This window comes from Schistocerca nitens, chromosome 4 (genome assembly GCF_023898315.1).
Source record: "Schistocerca nitens isolate TAMUIC-IGC-003100 chromosome 4, iqSchNite1.1, whole genome shotgun sequence".
In the NCBI taxonomy this organism is placed as follows: Eukaryota; Metazoa; Arthropoda; class Insecta; order Orthoptera; family Acrididae; genus Schistocerca; species Schistocerca nitens.
This window is the reverse complement of record NC_064617.1, coordinates 884,048,262-884,069,517: the sequence shown is the minus strand read 5'-3', so window position 1 is coordinate 884,069,517 and position 21,256 is coordinate 884,048,262. Positions and strand designations below refer to the sequence as shown.

General features: G+C 41.6%; 1 protein-coding gene across 5 annotated transcripts in view; it reads left to right on the top strand.

The window, feature by feature from the left end:
* Positions 1 to 21,256, top strand: part of LOC126253408 (mucin-5AC-like) — a 448,548-nt gene that overhangs the window by 307,066 nt on the left and 120,226 nt on the right. For all 5 annotated transcript variants that reach the window (XM_049954712.1, XM_049954716.1, XM_049954713.1 and 2 more), the window contains 2 exons: positions 1,403 to 1,520; positions 3,872 to 3,993. In XM_049954712.1, the coding sequence (XP_049810669.1) occupies positions 1,403 to 1,520; positions 3,872 to 3,993 (240 nt within the window). The remainder of the gene's footprint in view (positions 1 to 1,402; positions 1,521 to 3,871; positions 3,994 to 21,256) is intronic.

The window sequence follows — 21,256 nt, the reverse complement described above, 5'->3', positions numbered from 1 at the left end:
ATTGTGATCTGTAAGTGTGTTAAGTGCTTCTAGGTCTGTGTTACTCCATTTCACTACTCCAAATGAGTAGGTCAATATTGGTATAGCATAAGTATTTATAGCTTTTGTCTTGTTTCTTGCTGTCAATTCTGTTTTCAGTATTTTTGTTAGTCTTTGTCTATATTTTTCTTGTTGTGAGATTTTACCTAACCTTTTTGGTTTTTTTCTGACATTTCATTTCTTATAAACTCTGTTAGCTGTCCGATGTCTTTTCTCAGTTTTTCTATTCTGATCTGTAGCCTGTGTTGCCATGCTGGTTTTGTGGGTTTCTTCTGTGTGTTGGTTGGTTCTGATATCTGCCTAGTGTGTATATTTAGTGTAGTGAGTGCTCCTATATAAACCAGTAGTTGTAACTCTTCCATAGTTGTTTTTTCATTTATTTTGTTGTGTATGATTGTGTTGATAGTTTTTATTGTTTTTTCGACTTGTGGGTTATTTGGCGGTCTATGCAAGAATGGTCGAATGTCTGTATTTGTGTCTTTGTATTCTATATATGTCAGTTGAAATTTTTCTTCTATATCTAACATCTGTGTCACTTCATGTTCTATTTGTGCTTGTTCTGGTGGCTGTCTTAAGATTTCGTTTTCCTCTGATTGTTGAATTGGTGCGTGTTGTTCTTTTTTTGTTTGCTCTGGGATGTTTGAGTCCATTACTGTATTTTCTTCTTCTTCTGGTTGCACATTATTTTGTTCCAGTATTTGTTGTACTTGTTGTTTGATGTTTTCTAATTCTGACTGGGGTATCCTGTTATTTTTTATTATTACACGGATCTGATCATATTTAATTCTGGGTATCTGGTAATAAATGTTGTGTATACTTGTGATCTGTATCCAGTTGTGTTGGTTCCTAGGTTTGTTGCTTGGTAATAACAGAACATGAGGTGTCGATTAACTTAATCTGACCATCTCATCCTCTGTCTTTGTTTTCCTTCTAGGGTGGTGCAGGAAGCATATCCTGCAAAACACCTCTATTTGGATTTAAATCATTTTCCAGTTGGCTAGCAGTGTCGTTACCATTGTGGGCGGGCATAGGGTTCAAGCGTCGTCCCCGACCATGACGGCGCTTGTCCGAGTCTTCTTTAGTTCTGTCCTGAACCAACTAATCACACAAAAAGGGGGGTTAGCCCTATTAGTGGTTTGTTCTTTTCGTCGCCTTTTACGACTGGCAGAACATACCGGAGGCCTATTCTTTTCCCGGGCCTTATTATTATTATTATTATTATTATTGTTATTATTATTATTATTATTATTATTATTATTGTCATTGTTATTATTTATTGTTACAAGTATTATTTTCTTGCATTTATTGTGATGCTGTTTCTCTGGCGTGCGCTTTAACTGATGTTGGTAACATGGTATTTCAGAGGACAGCAGTGGATCAGGAAACAGTAATGTGGCACCCCGCAGTGAGACAAGTGATGAGTGGGTCGATATAGAGCAGTCTGACTGCGATACAACTGCCTCCACCCCGACTATCCTACTGTGAGTAGTACCTTAAATATCAGTACTCAAAATTTGATTTTGGTCACATTCAACAAGATCCATACATTAATCAGCCAGAACATTATGACCACATGTTTAATAGCCAGTATGCTCACCTTTGGCACGAATAACAGCAGTGTCGTGGCATGGAAGTAATGAGGCCTCGGCAGGTCATCAGTGGGAGTTGGCACCAAATCTGCACACCCAAGTCACCTAATTTGCATAAATTCTGGGGCAGTAGGGGCGATGAGCTCTGATCTCACATTTAATCACATCCCAGATGAGTCTGATCAGGTTCAGATCTGGCGAGTTGGTGGGCTAGCACATCAGTTGGAATTCATACTGCATTCCTTCAACCACTATATCACACTTGTGGTCTTGGGAAGTGGAACATTACTTTGCCAAAAAATGCCACTGCCATCGGGAAACATGATTATCGTGAAGGGGTGTATGTGGTCTGCAACCAGTGTAAGATACTGCTTGGCTGCCATAGTGCCTTGCACAAGCTCCACTGGATCCACGGATGCTCATGTGAATGTTCCCCAGAGCCCAGCTTGTCTCCATCCCACAGTACAGGCATCGAGGAGCTTCTCCCCTGGAAGACTACCGATTTGTGCCTTCCCATTGGCACAATGAAGAAGATATCCGGATTTGTCAGACCGTGCAACACACTGCCACTGCACTGGCATCAAGTGCCAATGGTCAGGTACCCATTTCAGTCACAGTTGCTGAAGTCGTCGTGTTGACACTGGCACATGCACAGGTTGTCAGTCGCAGAGGCTCATCATTAGGAGTGTCGATGCACTGTGTGTTCACACACACTTGTACTCTGCCTAGCATTTAAGTCTGTTGTTAGTTCTGCCACAGTTCACCAGTCTGCCCAGTCTACAATGTCCGATGTCTGTAATGAGGGATGGCCACCCAATTCCACAACGTCCGGGCTCGGGTTTCACCTCGTGTTGAAGACAGTCACCGCGGCAGTCCTCGAACACCTGACAAGTCGAGCAGTATCCAAAATGCTCGTGCTGAGACTCTAGGCAGTCAAACTTGGACAAATTGTTTGCCTTCCCCATTCTACACACGGACAACGAGCTCGCTGATACTACATGCACTGTGCGTGCATCTGAACAGCAGTCATTCGTCACCAGGTGTTGCTCCTATCGCATGGATGGTTTTATGCTGGTGGTCATAATGTTCTGGCTGGTCAGAGTATAATATTAAGTCATCAGGTACTGCATTGCACCATAGAGGACTGTTGTTGGCCAGTCGAGAAATGAAAAGGTGCCTAACTGATATACAATATACTTAACTGTACAAAAGAAAATTCAATTGACACAACCAATAAATCTGAGGCAGAACTGCTGGTCAGTACTTATTTTCAGGAAGTGAAATGTGAAGCATTACACACACACACACACACACACACACACACACACACACACTCGCAAACACAACTCGCACACACGAGTTGCGTTTGCACGCGCGGATGCGTTTGCACGCGCGTGTGCGTGTGTGTGTGTGTCGTATATTTCTGAGGAAGGCCTTACGGGTTGAAAGCTTTATTTGGAACAGTCCTCTTGTTGTGCATATCTGCGACTCAGCATCTCCACTATATACTGAGTAACAACTTTTCCTTTTCATAATATTGTTAAAGTTTGATGAGGGTGTTGTGGAGGTTAAGGGGGTAATGAAAGTTGACAGTGGGTGCTATGGCAGGGTTCCCATTTCAGGGCTTGACTATAAATGACTGACAATGATTTAACCACACGATATAATATGGATGTGTCCATTCTTCCATACCGACTCCCTATAACTTGTAACACTGGGTGCCACATGCAGTGGCACCCTAGATCTCTGGCTGCACAGACCGGCAGAACCATAGTGATTTCATTTGCCTTTGCCATGTATGTCAAGTGTTTCCATGTGTCCCTCAAGAGTGAAGTCCTCATAGTATTGTAACAATGTGATTATTATTTTTTCACAGATCACAAAGCTACCAGGCTGTATAGTTGTAATAACTTATCATTTATCCCACAACAGATTGCTTTCTATTTCTTATTGTGTATGATCAATTGTTGTCCTGAATTCTAATCTTTGCTAACTTTCTCTTATCTGCTCAACTGTCCTGGCATGGATGCCTTTTACCTTATGTATACCTCACCTTTTCTTTTTCCTTCGTTTCTTAATTAACAACATGCTGTCAACAATTCTTAGTTTTTTGATTAGAAAATCTGAGTAAATACTGATTTCAGCTGTAAACTTGTCACTGTCAGTAATTTTGGTATAGTAACATTTTTCAGTTGTATATACTTGCAAAGAAAATATAAAGCTGCACGTTTTTCTGTCATTAGGGTTCAAGACAGGATGAGAACTCGAAGGAGCCCATCGTGGTCACACCAGGTGCGACAGACGTGGAACAAGTCGCTGTCACAGAACAGACTGTCACAGGAGGAAAATGTTGACAGTGATGGTGGTGAGTAATATCAACAATAGATCTCAAATTTTTGTCTTCACAAAATAATTATGCAAGTTACTTTTTGTCAATCTTATGTTTCACACATGAGTATGAAATGGACTGAAAGACATGTATTAATTAGACATTCAATGAATAAGTCTAGATCACAAGCACACTATCAACAGCAATGACTTTGAGTCAATGATACCGTTTAAAGATCTGAAGACCTAACACATCAAAATGACAGCTGAGTTCTTATGCTATGTCAGAGCATGGTATAGACCACTGTGAGGGGATTAGTATGTAAATATAATTCTACTTAGTACAAGAGAAAACATAGATTCTGACATTTGGTAAATGCAATTGGCTTTAGACATTTGGTAAATGCATTAATTCCAAATAGGTACGAAAATATGGGGTTAATTGCTTTAGCACGCTCAACTGGTAATAGTGGGAATTTCATACCTTACGTTACAGCCTGATAATATAACTGTTAACAGTGTGATTTAACAGTGAAGAATGAGTAGTTTAACATGTCCACAAATAAACATTAGTTAACAATAGCTATGATAGCTGGTCATAAATAACTTTAGGTGATGTTTTCTATTTATAAATATGAATGATATCTTTTCAGTCAGTCTTTCCCACACTGATAAATGGTGGCCTTGCAAAGCAAAAATAAATTGGCACTTTAAATTTTTCAGTCTTTTATTATAATTTAAACAAGTGTTGTCAGATTCCCAAAAGTCAATCACCACTCTTGAAATCACACAATTCTGAAATTTCTGTGCACCTTAATTCTGCAGAAGTCTGTCTTGACAACCTATTCTCAAAAATTGTTACCAAAGAACAGTCGCCAAATCAGACACAACAATGTATGCACAACCAGAGCAATCAATACCTGGATTCTGTGAATGCACTGATGTATCTGATTTTCTGTACACTGAATGCATAGGGGCCTAAAGATATCATGAGATGCCAAATCTTGTCACATAAATTAAATTAGATTAGTACTTGTTCCATAGATCATGAATACGACGCTTCGTAATGATGTGGACCAAGTCAGGTTAATAAAAGGTGTCTATACAAGACATTACATTAGACAAAATATTACGACACTCGATATTTTTAATTTTTTATTTTTATTTTGTGGGGTGGGGAAATTGCCCACTTACTTTATCCAAAAATTCATCTAATGAGTAGAAGGAGTTGCCATTAAGAAATTCTTTTAATTTCCTTTTAAATGCTATATGGCTATCTGTCAGACTTTTGATGCTATAAGGTAAGTGACCAAAGACTTTTGTGGCAGCGTAATTTACCCCCTTCTGAGCCAAAGTTAGATTTAACCTTGAGTAGTGAAGATCATCCTTTCTCCTAGTGTTGTAGCCATGTACACTGCTATTACTTTTGAATTTGTTCGGATTGTTAATAACAAATTTCATAAGTGAATATATACATATATATTGTGAGGCTACAATGAAGATTTCTAGCTCTTTAAATAAGTGTCTGCAGGATGATCTTGGATGAGCTCCAGCAATTATTCTGATTACACGCTTTTGTGCAATGAACACTCTTTTACTCAATGATGAGTTACCCCAGAATATGACGCCATATGAAAGCAGAGAATGAAAACAGGCGTGGTAAGCTAATTTACTCAGATGTATATCGCCAAAATTTGCAATGACCCTAATAGCATAAGTAGCTGAACTAAAACGTTTCAGCAGATCCTCAGTGTGTTTTTTTCAGTTCAACCCCTCATCAATGCATACACCTAGAAATTTTGAATATTGTACCCTAGCTACCGATTTCTGATTGAAGTCTATATTTATTAATGGGGTCATTCCATTTACTGTGTGGAACTGTATATACTGTGTTTTGTCAAAGTTTAATGAGAGCCCATTTGCAGAGAACCGCTTAATGATTTTCTGAAAAACATTGTTTACAATTTTACCAGTTAATTCTTGTCTGTCGGGTGTGATAGCTATACTTGTCTCATCGGCAAAAAGTACCAGCTTTGCATCTTTGTGAATATAGAATGGCAAGTCATTAATATATATTAAGAACAGCAGAGGACCCAAGACCGAACCTTGTGGCACCCCATTCTTGATTGTTCCCCAGTTTGAGAAATCACCAGTTTTTTTTGCATATTATGTGAATTGTTTATTTCAGCTTTCTGCACTCTTCCAGTTAGGTATGATTTAAACCATTTGAGCACTGTCCCATTCATACCACAGTACTTGAGCTTATCTAGAAGTATTCCATGATTTACACAATCAAAAGGCTTTGACAGATCACAAAAAATCCCAACGGGTGACTTCCGGTTACTCAGAGCATTTAATATTTCATTAGTGAAAGTATATATAGCATTTTCTGTTGAGAAACCCTTCTGGAATCCAAACTGACATTTTGTCAAAACTTTAGTTTTACAAAGGTGTGAAGCTACTCTACAATACATTACTTTTTCAAGAATTTTGGATAAGGCAGTCAGAAGAGAGATTGGGCGGTAGTTGTTGACATCAGCCGTGTCCCCTTTTTTATGCAGTGGTTTAACAATGGCATACTTCAATCTATCTGGGAAAATGCCCTGCTTCAGAGAGCTATTACGTATGTGGCTAAGAATCCCACTTATTTCTTGGGAACAAGCTTTTATTATCTTGCTGGAAATGCCATCAATTCCATGTGAGCTTTTATTCTTGAGAGAGTTTATTATCTTCCTAATTTCAGAAGGAGAGGTGGGTGGAATTTCAATTGTATCAAATGGTGTGGGTAAGGCCTCTTCCATTAACTGCCAAATACTACTACTTCGGAAAAGTATGACTGTTTGGTGATTGTTCTTTGGTAAATATCTGACCAGTTGCCATCCCATACCCGTGATGGACCAACAGAGATACTCTCAAAAATATCAAAGTTCGGATTCTGCATCACAGTGGTCACTTGCAAAAAGTTAGCGTTGACCTCAGCAGGGTTCTATCACCGAAGTGCCTGCAAATATTTCCAAGGCTCCTCTGCAAAATTCAAAGCATTCCAACACAAAAAAGCTAGAAAATGACAAGCACTTCTATATGTGAGACCGTTTAGCCAAGATGCAGAACGAGGGGTGGGCATAAAATTACAATTGGATCCTTCTATCGACCACCAGACTTGCTCCTGATGTAACTGAAAACTTTAGAGAATCCCTCAGTTTGCTTGTACACAAGTTCCCCAATCATACTCTTATTATTAGAGGTGACTTCAATCATTCAACAATCAATTGCGATAGTTAAAGTTTTTTTTAGTGGTAGCGTTGACAAGATATACTTTGAAAAATTAGTAAATGCCTTCTCTGAAAACTACCTAGAACAGATATTTTGGAAACCCACTCATGATGGAAATATATTAGATCTAATGGCAATAAACAGACCTAACCTCTTTGAGGATGCCAACATAGAAATTTTTTCTAGTGACCATAAGGTGGTAGTTAGCAACAATGATTACCAAAGTACAGAGGGCAACTAAAACAAGTAGGAAAGATTAATGAGTAAGAATGCAGAGCCTTGTGGCAGTGATATTGAATAAAAAGTTTTCTGTTTTCCAGCCATGTCAGGTGATTAAAATTCCACAAGCTTTCGGCCAAGCACTTACATTAGCTGCTGGCTGTGATGTCACTGGTGTTCAAAGCAACACCATACATGGGCATAAGTTAACTTGACATTCAATGTGCCTGCTTCAACCTCCCAGTTGCTGGTTCCCATGCTGTGCTGAGCTACAGGCCACTGTCTCTATTAAGGGTGTTATCAAAGATTTTTATTTTAATGGTTAATTACACAGTCCTAGAAGCAGTTATTGAGAGCCACAGCAGATGTTATGTCAAATTTGATCTGGTGACCGTTTTCTAGTGTGTGCTGGGCTAAAGCGGATTTTTGGGGTGACGTAGATTATTACTCCTTTCTGCATTGTTCTAGGAAGAGTAATGTTTGTCCATATGTGGGGCACTGTGAATGTCACATTAAGAACTCTGCCAATTTATAAGCCAAATTAACCATCTGTGACTCGGTGAGGGTGAATTATGATCAGTTTTGATGATGAGGCACTGTCTACAAATGTGGCTAGCAAAGTCCCTTTGGACCTAGTATGGCAGTTTCTGAATAATAAACAAATTTACCGTTGCAAAGGACTGACGCTCTTCAGTATGTGAAACCATGAGGAACAATGGTGTAGTTGGTATGGTCTTCAAATCATTAGCCTCATTCCATTTACATTTCATAGTTGCTGATTGTGAAGATGATTGGCTCATTGTGGGAAAATCCTCCACGATTGCCAGCATCTCTGATGGCGCGCTCCTTCCAACTGGGGGCCCACTTCACAAGGGGGCACGCTCGTCTTAGGTGATTGTTGACACCTCAGGTCACACCTCCCAGATCTCTGACAGGGGTCAATCGGCAATTTGGGAAGGTAGTAGCTCAGGCAATCACCCATTCCTGAGCCTGTTCTGTACCAGGGGGTATGTGCAAACCCTGTCTGTAAACCTGGGCTGGGAATTACATGTTCCCCTGTCACCTGTTATGTTAAAGACGTATGGGCCAGCCTTCAGGAGTGCACAGGGAGGAAGAAGAAAAAAGAGGAGCCTCAAATGCCAAAGCGGAGGAAGTACAGGAGAAGGTGAACGAGGGAAGGAAAAAGGAATGAAAAACAGTGATGAGACTTTTCTTATGTCAGCTGTGGACAGTGCGGAACATTCCCAGAAACATCACAGACGTGTTCCCCAAGGGAGGGGAAAAATAATAGCAAGAGGATAGACATGCAGCACAGAAGGGAAAAGATGCTGCAAAGGATGGGGCCCCGTTGTAGATTTCTCCTCTGTATGAGCAGAAATCTTAAGTACTAACACAACATCTTTTGTAACGAACCTGTTTTAAGTGGCAAAAGCAAGGCAACTGGTATATATGTTTCATTAAGGCCACTGTTATTTTATTTCAATAAAATGAAACACATTTGTAACAAAAATACACATTTCCTTGGAGTCACAAGACAGATTTAAAATGCCTTCACTGATATCAGAAATAACATCAGAAGAAAGTAGCCCTCTTGAAAGAAGTTTAGAAGACAGGGAAGAGTTATGTAGCCTAAACCAACACTACAAGTAACCACCAATAAAATTTTGGTTCTGCTATGTTCATTATGGTCAATTATTAGTCACTGTGTTATGTCCATTATTTTACAGCTGTTATGTGATCTTTCTTTTTAGAAATATATGAGTACATAGCATACATACCACCAGCAACCGCCACAATTTTTTTCTTCTTATCATCCATACTTTCTAATATATAAATTATTTTCAAAGTGCCAAAATGTACTAGAATAAATAAAATGTCTACAAAATGCTGCACTGCACAATGTACTCGGAATGAGACAGTCGCATTTCCGGAAATCTATCACCCGTGGCCTTGGGCCTGCGAAGGAGCACCGCAGCTCTGGGTCCTCGGATAAACCACAAAAATCCATGGCATTATGCTACACAAGCAGACCCGAGCTGCAGGCAAATCGGTGAGACTAGATCCGACGGGCAGGGCTTGCACATTAGTGGGAAATGATGGGCTTCAGATCAGCAGGCCCAATCAGTTAGAGACACCCATAGAAATAGCCTGCGGCTTTGGCCTGTCGTCGAAGTCCACTCGTGTGGCCAGCAATTCACTTGTCACAGACATCATGTTGATGAAATGAGACCGTGTTGATCAATCCGTGCAACAGATAACTTGCGCAAATACTCTGAGAATCAATACTAATGAGGATAGGTAGTAACTCGCCATAAACATGATTGCTAAGCCACAGACAGGCATGAAGAAATGACAGTCATACTCGCACAACTAAATTTTTGGCCATAGACTCTGTCAGAAAACAAGAGCATACACACATCCACACAGGCACTCGGACACAACTCGTGCATACACAACCGCCATCTCTGGCCACTGCATCAACAATCTCTGAGAATCAGATCTCGCCTCCCTGCTTCTGCTAGTGGCAGGAAGTGCTGGCAGCACTGACTGCCAGCCGAGAGGAGCGGTAGGAACAGGAGAAGCAGTAAGAATGAGAGAGTAGGGAAGTGGTGCCAGAGAAGATGCATGACATCTCAGTAAACAAACCATTTCATGTACTGAGACAAAAACGAGATTTTTTCCAGTGTTTTTTTTTTTTCTTCAGATTTCCCTGATATTTTCCTGATGCGTTTGAAATTTCCTGATTTCCAGAACTTGTGGCAACCCTGTCATTAAAGCATGCAAGAAGGAATACTTCCTAAATGCCTCTCTGCATGCTGTAATTCCTCTAATTGCCTCTCTCTGGTCCCTATTGGAGTGATGTGTAGTGAACTGTACTATATTCCTAGCTTCTTCATTTAATACTGGTTCTTTGAACTTCATAAGCAGTCTGTTATGGGATAGCTGATGTCTGTCTTAGAGTGTCCGCCAGTTCTGGTTTGCAGCAAGTCATTGACAATCTCCCATAGGTCAAAGGAACCTGTGACTATTCAAGCTGTCCTTCTTTGTATGTGGTCAAAGTCCCCTAGATTAGGGATGGGCAGATTTTTAAAAATATAGATATTTTGAAATATGAATATTTTTGGCCCATCACTAAATAAGAGAAACCTCAGTAGTGAAACACTTCTGATACGTGTTCTTCACATGAAATATTGTACATACTGTAAAAATTTCCGGCAATAATAGTCCATTAGTCCATTTTCCATTAAATACTAGTGCATTAATGCGCAGACTTTTGTGCTGGGTCTAAGTTGCTTTCACAGTGCGTCTATCTTATCTTGATTCAGGCTCTCAATGGGTAAGACAAGTGCACATTCTGCCTCCTCATTGTTGGGAGGAGTAGTGGTCATCAAATGTGTTTGTTTTGCACATCGTATGTATCATTTTCAATGGTGGAAATGACACATGGAAGTAACCGACTTTCATCAGCATGCAACACACATACATTCATGTCCAAATTTGTAGTACTGAGTATGAAATTAAATTTAGCCCATTGTAAGAAATCTACTGTAACATTGCAAAGATTAGTAGTAGCTGGAATGGGCAAGAAATATGTCAATGAGAGTTATAGCACATATGAAACGAAGAGTGACAATTAAAAAAATCACTTCCGATATTCAGTATTTAATGTCGACTAACTGACACCTTGATTATATCTAAAACCAAAGATGATGTGATTACCGAATGAAAGAGCTGGCAGGTTGGAAGTTCCATGCGGCTTTTCGCGGATGATGCTGTAGTATACAGAGAAGTTGCAGCATTAGAAAATTGTAGCGAAATGCAGGAAGATCTGCAGCGGATAGGCACTTGGTGCAGGGAGTGGCAACTGTCCCTTAACATAGACAAATGTAATGTATTGCGAATACATAGAAAGAAGGATCCTTTATTGTATGATTATATGATAGCGGAACAAACACTGGTAGCAGTTACTTCTGTAAAATATCTGGGAGTATGCATGCGGAACGATTTGAAGTGGAATGATCATATAAAATTAATTGTTGGTAAGGTGGGTACCAGGTTGAGATTCATTGGGAGAGTGATTAGAAAATGTAGTCCATCAACAAAGGAGGTGGCTTACAAAACACTCGTTCGACCTATACTTGAGTATTGCTCATCAGTGTGGGATCCGTACCAGATCGGGTTGACGGAGGAGATAGAGAAGATCCAAAGAAGAGTGGCGCGTTTCATCACAGGGTTATTTACAAAATTGTTGAGCCAATAGGCAGTTTGTCACAGGGTTATTTGGTAACCGTGATAGCGTTACGGAGATGTTTAATAAACTCAAGTGGCAGACTCTGCAAGAGAGGCGCTCTGCATCGCGGTGTAGCTTGCTCGCCAGCTTTCGAGAGGGTGCGTTTCTGGAGGAGGTATCGAATATATTGCTTCCCCCTACTTATACCTCCCGAGGAGATCACGAATGTAAAATTAGAGAGATTAGAGCGCGCACGGAGGCTTTCAGACAGTCGTTCTTCCCGCGAACCATACGCGACTGGAACAGGAAAGGGAGGTAATGACAGTGGCACGTAAAGTGCCCTCCGCCACACACCGTTGGGTGGCTTGCGGAGTATAAATGTAGATGTAGGTCGATAGACACACAAACAAACACAAACACACACACAAAATTCAAGCTTTCGCAACAAACTGTTGCCTCATCAGGAAAGAGGGGAAGGAGAGGGAAAGACGAAAGGATGTGGGTTTTAAGGGAGAGGATAAGGAGTCATTCCAATCCCGGGAGCGGAAAGACTTACCTTAGGGGGAAAAAAGGACAGGTATATACTCGCGCACACACACACATATCCATCCACACATATACAGACACAAGCAGACATATTTAAAGACAGAGAGTTTGGGCAGAAATGTCAGTCGAGGCGGAAGTGAAGAGGCAAAGATGATGTTGAATGACAGGTGAGGTATGAGTGGCGGCAAATTGAAATTAGCAGAGATTGAGGCCTGGTGGGTAATGGGAAGAGAGGATATATTGAAGAGCAAGTCCCCATCTCCGGAGTTCGGATAGGTTGGTGTTGGTGGGAAGTATCCAGATAACCCGGACGGTGTAACACTGTGCCAAGATGTGCTGGCCGTGCACCAAGGCATGTTTAGCCACAGGGTGATCCTCATTACCAACAAACACTGTCTGCCTGTGTCCATTCATGCGAATGGACAGTTTGTTGCTGGTCATTCCCACATAAAATGCATCACAGTGTAGGCAGGTCAGTTGGTAAATCACGTGGGTGCTTTCACATGTGGCTCTGCCTTTGATCGTGTACACCTTCCGGGTTACAGGACTGGAGTAGATGGTGGTGGGAGGGTGCATGGGACAGGTTTTACACCGGGGGCGGTTACAAGGATAGGAGCCAGAGGGTAGGGAAGGTGGTTTGGGGGTTTCATAGGGATGAACTAACAGGTTACGAAGGTTAGGTGGACGGCGGAAAGACACTCTTGGTGGAGTGGGGAGGATTTCATGAAGGATGGATCTCATTTCAGGGCAGGATTTGAGGAAGTCGTATCCCTGCTGGAGAGCCACATTCAGAGTCTGTTCCAGTCCCGGAAAGTATCCTGTCACAAGTGGGGCACTTTTGTGGTTCTTCTGTGGGGGATTCTGGGTTCGAGGGGATGAGTTCACAACCTTTCCAGCAAACCTCAACCTCCTCTCATTGCACACCAACCCAGTCTCTCCCATCTACTCAATCTCCCACTTCCAGCTCCACTCCCTCCAAAACCTCAAAATTCCAATCAACACAACCTGGAACCACAACACCCTAATTCAGTAGTTAACCTTTCTTCCAAACCTCTCTCCCAATCCGAAACCTCTGTCCTATCCAAAGGCCTCACCTTCAGCCCCACTCCAAGATTCAACCAAACAGCCCTCGTCAAAGATTTACTGTCCTACACTCGTACTCTCTGCTGGAAATATCACTTTGCCACGAAGAAAAATGATCCTAATCCTACTCCTAATGATCCAACTCCCCAAGACACCATCCAAATTGAACCCTGCCTGGAACAGTTCCGTCCTCCGTCGCAGCAGGACCCACCTCCTCTTCCTCAAAATCACCCTCTCCAAACCTTCCAGGAATTTCTGACTTCCAGCCTTGCATCTCAATCCTTCTTAAAAAACCTTAATCCTACTCCCAACATCACCACTGCTGAAACCCAGGCTATCCGTGATCTGAAGGCTGACCGATCCATCGTCATTCTTCCGGCGGACAAGGGTTCCACGACCGTGGTACTTGATCGTCGGGAGTATGTGGCTGAGGGACTGCGTCAGCTTTCAGACAACACCACATACAAAGTTTGCCAAGGTAACCCCATTCCCGATGTCCAGGCGGAGCTTCAAGGAATCCTCAGAACCTTAGGCCCCCTGCAAAACCTTTCACCTGACTTCATCAACCTTCTGACCACACCGACACCCCGCACCCCTACCTTCTTCCTAAAATCCACAAACCCAATCATCCCGGCCGCCCCATTGTAGCTGGTTACCAAGCCCCCACAGAACGGATCTCTGCCTACGTAGATCAACACCTTCAACCCATTACATGCAGTCTCCCATCCTTCATCAAAGACACCAACCACTTTCTCAAACGCCTGGAATCCTTACCCAATCTGTTACCCCCGGAAACCATCCTTGTAACCATTGATGCCACTTCCTTATACACAAATATTCCGCACGTCCAGGACCTCGCTGCGATGGAGCACTTCCTTTCACGCCGATCACCTGCCACCCTACCTAAAACCTCTTTTCTCATCACCTTAGCCAGCTTCATCCTGACCCACAACTTCTTCACTTTTGAAGGCCAGACATACCAACAATTAAAGGGAACAGCCACGGGTACCAGGATGGCCCCCTCGTACGCCAACCTATTCATGGGTCGCTTAGAGGAAGCCTTCTTGGTTACCCAGGCCTGCCAACCCAAAGTTTGGTACAGATTTATTGATGACATCTTCATGATCTGGACTCACAGTGAAGAAGAACTCCAGAATTTCCTCTCCAACCTCAACTCCTTTGGTTCCATCAGATTCACCTGGTCCTACTCCAAATCCCATGCCACTTTCCTTGATGTTGACCTCCACCTGTCCAATGGCCAGCTTCACACGTCCGTCCACATCAATCCCACCAACAAGCAACAGTACCTGCATTATGACAGCTGCCACCCATTCCACATCAAACGGTCCCTTCCCTACAGCCTAGGTCTTCGTGGCAAACGAATCTGCTCCAGTCCGGAATCCCTGAACCATTACACCAACAACCTGACAACAGCTTTCGCATCTCACAACTACCCTCCCGACCTGGTACAGAAGCAAATAACCAGAGCCACTTACTCATCCCCTCGAACCCAGAATCCCCCACAGAAGAACCACAAAAGTGCCCCACTTGTGACAGGATACTTTCCGGGACTGGAACAGACTCTGAATGTGGCTCTCCAGCAGGGATACGACTTCCTCAAATCCTGCCCTGAAATGAGATCCATCCTTCATGAAATCCTCCCCACTCCACCAAGAGTGTCTTTCCGCCGTCCACCTAACCTTCGTAACCTGTTAGTTCATCCCTATGAAACCCCCAAACCACCTTCCCTACCCTCTGGCTCCTATCCTTGTAACCGCCCCCGGTGTAAAACCTGTCCCATGCACCCTCCCACCACCACCTACTCCAGTCCTGTAACCCGGAAGGTGTACACGATCAAAGGCAGAGCCACATGTGAAAGCACCCACGTGATTTACCAACTGACCTGCCTACACTGTGATGCATTCTATGTGGGAATGACCAGCAACAAACTGTCCATTCGCATGAATGGACACAGGCAGACAGTGTTTGTTGGTAATGAGGATCACCCTGTGGCTAAACATGCCTTGGTGCACGGCTGGCACATCTTGGCACAGTGTTACACCGTCCGAGTTATCTGGATACTTCCCACCAACACCAACCTATCCAAACTCCGGAGATGGGAACTTGCTCTTCAATATATCCTCTCTTCCCGTTACCCACCAGGCCTCAATCTCCGCTAATTTCAAGTTGCCGCCACTCATACCTCACCTGTCATTCAACATCATCTTTGCCTCTTCACTTCCACCTCGACTGACATCTCTGCCCAAACTCTCTGTCTTTAAATATGTCTGCTTGTGTCTGTATATGTGTGGATGGATATGTGTGTGTGTGCGCGAGTATATACCTGTCCTTTTTTCCCCCTAAGGTAAGTCTTTCCGCTCCCGGGATTGGAATGACTCCTTATCCTCTCCCTTAAAACCCACATCCTTTCGTCTTTCCCTCTCCTTCCCCTCTTTCCTGATGAGGCAACAGTTTGTTGCGAAAGCTTGAATTTTGTGTGTGCGTTTCTGTTTGTTTGTGTGTCTATCGACCTGCCAGCGCTTTCGTTCGGTAAGTCACATCATCTTTGTTTTTAGATATATTTTTCCCACGTGGAATGTTTCCCTCTATTATATTGATACCTTGATTATTTAGATATTGGTGATATACATCTCTATTATTATGAAAGAATATCAATATTTTTTGCCCACTCCTACCCTACGTTGAGAGCAGTATTTTAAGATGGAATACATAAGTGTTCTGTAAACAATCTCTTTTGTAGATTGACTGCATTTTCTCAGTATCCTACCAATAAAATGATGTCTGTCACTTGCTTTACCCAAAGTTGTGATCATTGCATTTCATATCCCAAGAAACTGTTACATTCAGGTATTTGTGAGAGTCAGCTGGTATCAACTCTGCTTGTCAATATTGCAGTCGTACAATAGTATGTTTCTGCAGTATTAGAAGTGCAGAGTTTTACCTTCCTGAAAATTTAAAGCAAGTTGCTAAACTCTGCATCACTTTGAAATCTTATCAAGGTCTGACTGAATATTTGTGCAACTTCTTTCTGAGAGTACTTTGTCATCATCTGCAAAAGTCTATGGTTAGTAATAATATAGTTTGCAAAACCAGTAATATACAACACAAACAAAAGGGTCCCAGACCTCTTCCTTGGAACATAGGTCTACCTGAAGTTACTTCATCAATTGATGATACTTTAACCAAGACTATGTGCCTTGTCCTTCCTACTGACGAAACCTCCATCCAGTTACATAGTTTGTTTGAGACACCATATGATCATGCTGTTAATAAAGAGTTGTCGTACTGGGTCAAATGCTTTTGGGATGACTAATAATATTATATCCATCAGATTGGCTTGAACCATCTGTCTGAGGATGCCATGTGGGGAAAGCGCAAGTTGGATTAAGCAACACCAATGTTTCCTGAAACTAAGCTGGTTGGCATGGAAGATGCCATCCTGTTTGAGAGACCTGTGTTTGAGTCAAGGACATGTTCTAAGATTCTGCCATTGGATGCAAGGTTTATGGATTATTCCTGCTACCCTTCCCCTTCTTATATTATAGTGTCTACCTTCTCCCAAGCCACGGTTTTTTGTTCAAAGGCTCTATGGAATATTGTGGTTAAGACAGGGACTTAATTGACTCAAATTTTGTATAGACATGGATTTCAAGTGAACTTGTTAAGTTTGTTATTTCTTAGTCAATGCCACTGAAACAAAAACAGGTACCACTCGCAGAAGGACTGTGACAATTACAGTGGGCCTAATTCTCCCAAATCTGTGAAAGATACGTAAAATACCTTTAGAATGTTCAGTTTCCTTTAGTTTTAAGGAGAAGCTCATCATTCCTACTTAACAAACATCTGATGATTTGATGGAAAAATGTACTAGGTTTGTATCGACAGATAATTGGCAGCTCAGTCTTCCGAAAAACTATACGATGAAAAAAGGCGTTGTGAAAAATTATAAATAAGTAATCGGGTAGCCAGTGATCTGGTTACACCGAACGCTTCTGGTAGTTATGCAAGTTACCACTTATAACAAATATTGAGCTGTAGTCCATGTCGTGTGGTATGAGAGTGTAATAGGTGACACATTAACGATATCTATGTGTGATCGCCACAGTGTGTTGAGACTCCTTAAGCCTGCATCTACATGTCTGACGTAATGCTGCATCCCTAACTTTTCGTTTCGCTCAGAGTGGCACAATCCCACTTACTGTGAGGACTGAGGAGCATTCCAACAATGTGCACCCGTTAAGTGTTTCATCAACTTGGGACAGTTTGAAAACAAATACATTATGAGAGAATGAGATTTTCACTCTGCAGCGGAGTGTGCGCTGCCAGGAAGTTTCAAATACATTATGAGATGTGACTTGTGACACTGTTACTCGGAACTAGAGTTAATATAGCGACATCGAGTAAGATCGATATTACTTCGACCATCAGGGTGAAATCGAGAGTCGTGTGAAAGCTAGTCGACAGAGGTGTGTGCGCAACAGGAGAAAGCAGGTTCGACCATCGTTGGCTACGACCATACACGGGAGGGGGAAACTAGTTCCGCAAGACATTGAAAACCTTGAGCGGGCTGTGCGAACAGTGAGCTCACCGGGCTCTGTGACATTCAAGCCGAGGTGAACAGTGGCGTTTTGCGGATGTGTTGGGAGGGGGCGTGGGGATTGTTGTGTGGTGCAGTGTGCCTATTTTGCAGTTGGAGTTCTTTGGCGGAGCGTGGGAACACGCGTGGGTTAGAGCTCCTATGTGGGTTTTGGACAGACAGTGACGTCAGTTGAGGCGACACAGTGAATAAGACTCGCGACCTTGGCCGAAAAACATTAATTAATACTGCTGTCTCAGCAGGAGGGTTCGCCTTGCAGCAAGAAAGAGACTGGCATTAGCAGCATCCAAACTTTTTCGTTCTCGGAGCAGATGATATCGTCGGCAAATGTGCGCACTGCAAAAAAGTTACATGATTTGAGAGAGGATGAGAAGCCGCGACTTCGTTCATTGTCGAGCGACGCCGAGCGATGAGTGGCGGTCCTTTGGACAGGCACACCTACGCTAACTGTTCGACACATTCGCAACATTACAGAAGGCCGAGGCCAGTATGCATCGACAGAGGTAAACATACTATAATTTGTGAAACGAAAGAAGTCTCCAAATCAGAATCACTACTAATGCTGCTTCAGTAATTACGATCCGTAACATCAGTTTTGTATACAGTGAATACTCCACAGAAATACACCAAATTATCAACTACTGGTTTTTAATTATGCTAATAACTGCTGCGTCACATTTAAATGATGAAAGTACTGTACATCTTTTACTTACTTTACAATAGAAACGATGCTTGAGAAATTTTCAAAATGGGAACGTTTCCTACCCGCCCATCGAAGTCTCCAGAGCAAATTTATCCACAAAAACGTAGAATGATGATCAGAAAACCGTTGTTCAAAGAAATTAAAATAGATCAGAGAAGCAGAAATGCATTTCAGACTGCAGTAATTGCATAGTAGTTGTATGTCTCGATGTGCGATTTGGTGCCAAGCAGGGGTCTATCGTGATTCACTTTATCAATTTGTGGATCTAAGAGGATGTCAGAGCTCCAAGTAACCAATGTTGTGCATCAAGACTCTCGGCACTTATCGCCTTTTGAATCGTAACTGTGGTGGAACAGATTAATGACAGCAGATTGTAAATACAGACATCGTTTTCAGCAAGTACTCACTAATTTATAACTTAACTCTTTCCACAAACTTGAACATGTCCTTGGTGAGGTCCATGATATTTGATGTATATATACAAAAGAATGACACAGCTGTACAGTAATATGCTTTACACATTTGGAGAAAAGGCATATTCTTCAGTACTGTATTGAATATGCAATATTTAGTTTGAGACTGTGCCATAGTGACTTTCTCAGGCAAGTGATGACTCATTCATACATTCCGTGTTCTGTCTAATCCATCAGTGATAAGGAGCAAACCTAACTTTTGTAAGTTAACTGATAACTGCAGAAGAAAAGGCCTACAAGAGTAGTGCATGCATCTGTCTTTAAGATGATAGAATCGTGTAGGCCTGTATTGTAGACAGAAGTTCCAATGAAGGGGAAAAAGAGTAGATTCAGGAATCAGACTAAATTGAAACATCATGTCTATTGTTCCAGTAGATAGAAATAAGAGGTAGAAGAGCGGGAGATTCAGGAACTACGAGAAGTTAATAATTGATATGTTGTATTTGCGAAGTGCCCCATGTTTCATAATGATGCAGCAGCAGAACAAAGATGACTGAGCAGAATTTACTGTAGATGTGACAGTAGTAGAGAAAAACTCAAAAGACTGCCTGGTATTCAGAAAGTTCGAAGATGACCAAGGTGGAAAATTATTATTCAGTAGGTTAGGAAATTGTCATACAGGAGTTAACACTGCCATATAAACAGTTTTTGTGTTGAAAATGAAAGTAAAAGTCCCTCACTGTTGTCAGATACTGTATTGGAAATATCTGTTGATTTATTTACATGGCACTAAAATAATAATCGGCACAAGTTACTTGAGGTTAGTGGAATAGTAATAGGAATACCAGCTACTACTTTCAGAAGTGTGGTGGTTACTAGTAGGTACAAAAGGGCTGTTAGATGCTCATCATCACAGCAAGATGAAGAATGTCTCTTTTTGTGGATTACATAAGCCACTGACAGAGGTTTCATGGTAGGATAAAAAATATTGTTTCTATGACAAAATTCTCAAAAATGTGACACTACTCCTATCATTAAAATCACGCATCATTTTTGATAAGGAAAAAAGAAGCGTGTTTCGGGGAATTTGCAGTTAGATATGAGTAGAAATGTGGTGTTTGGTTCTAATGTAAATGAGGAGATTAAATAAAATTTTTAGAATGGATGGGTTTGTTAGCATAACATTAAAATTCATTGCCATCTAACCTTCATTCCTACTTATCCACGAGCATTTTTGAGGTGTCTGCTGACATGTTGGATTATACTAAACAGGAGACAAGAAACATGTTATTGGGAGACCTCCTGTCCACAAAAATCACTCTCAAAATGGAACAGTTCGTGTTTGAATAGTTTCACTTTGTGATGTGGCCAGTGTTTCTCACGTCAGTGCAGGTTTCGGGCCAGTTTATTAATTTTTGGTTTCTCATAGTAAAAACAGCCGAATAATATTTAGTGAACATCATGTTGCATACAGTGCAAAGGAAACATATCAAGCAGTGGTACATGGTTGCAAAAGAATGACATAGCAGCCAGGCCAGAACTTTTTTGTGCGGGGTGTATAATATATGCAAGAGATTTCACCCAACTTTCCTGGGCTCTTTTCCAGGTACCTCCTGTCCTGTGGTATCCATACTGAGTAGCTTCTGCTGCTTTCTCTTGAGGAAACTTTCATCTTAATGTTTCATTTTCCTTTTTTTTTTTTCTTTCTTACCCTCCTTGGTACAATTTATTAAAAAAGGTGTGGAGGGGAAGAATTCAGTGAATAATTGGCATAATGTACCATTAGTGGCCACCTATGATGCGGAAATTATAAAACTCATTGTGAGGTATGCCAGATACTTAATTTAAATAATTGAGATGATTATGTTGAGAAATGAAGTTTAACTTAATGAAATAGTTCACAGGTGAATGGCCAGACACTGTCCACTGGACATTGACATCTGGCAGTTCACCCGCAAACTGTTTATCATGAATTAAGCCAGAAGCTGAAGAATCTCAAGTTGAACTTAGCTTTATTTTTACTTGTTTTTATAAAATATATTTCTTGAATTTAATGAAGCCAAACACTCTTATATTTTTTGCATTACTGTCTAATTACAGTCTGTGTAAAACTCCAGGTCTCTCTGTATGGCTGAGTCAGTTCAGGGGAGGGGTTAGGGGGAGGTGTCAGGTGTGGCACCTTTAAGCCTCTAATCAGAGTGAGTGGTGTAGCTG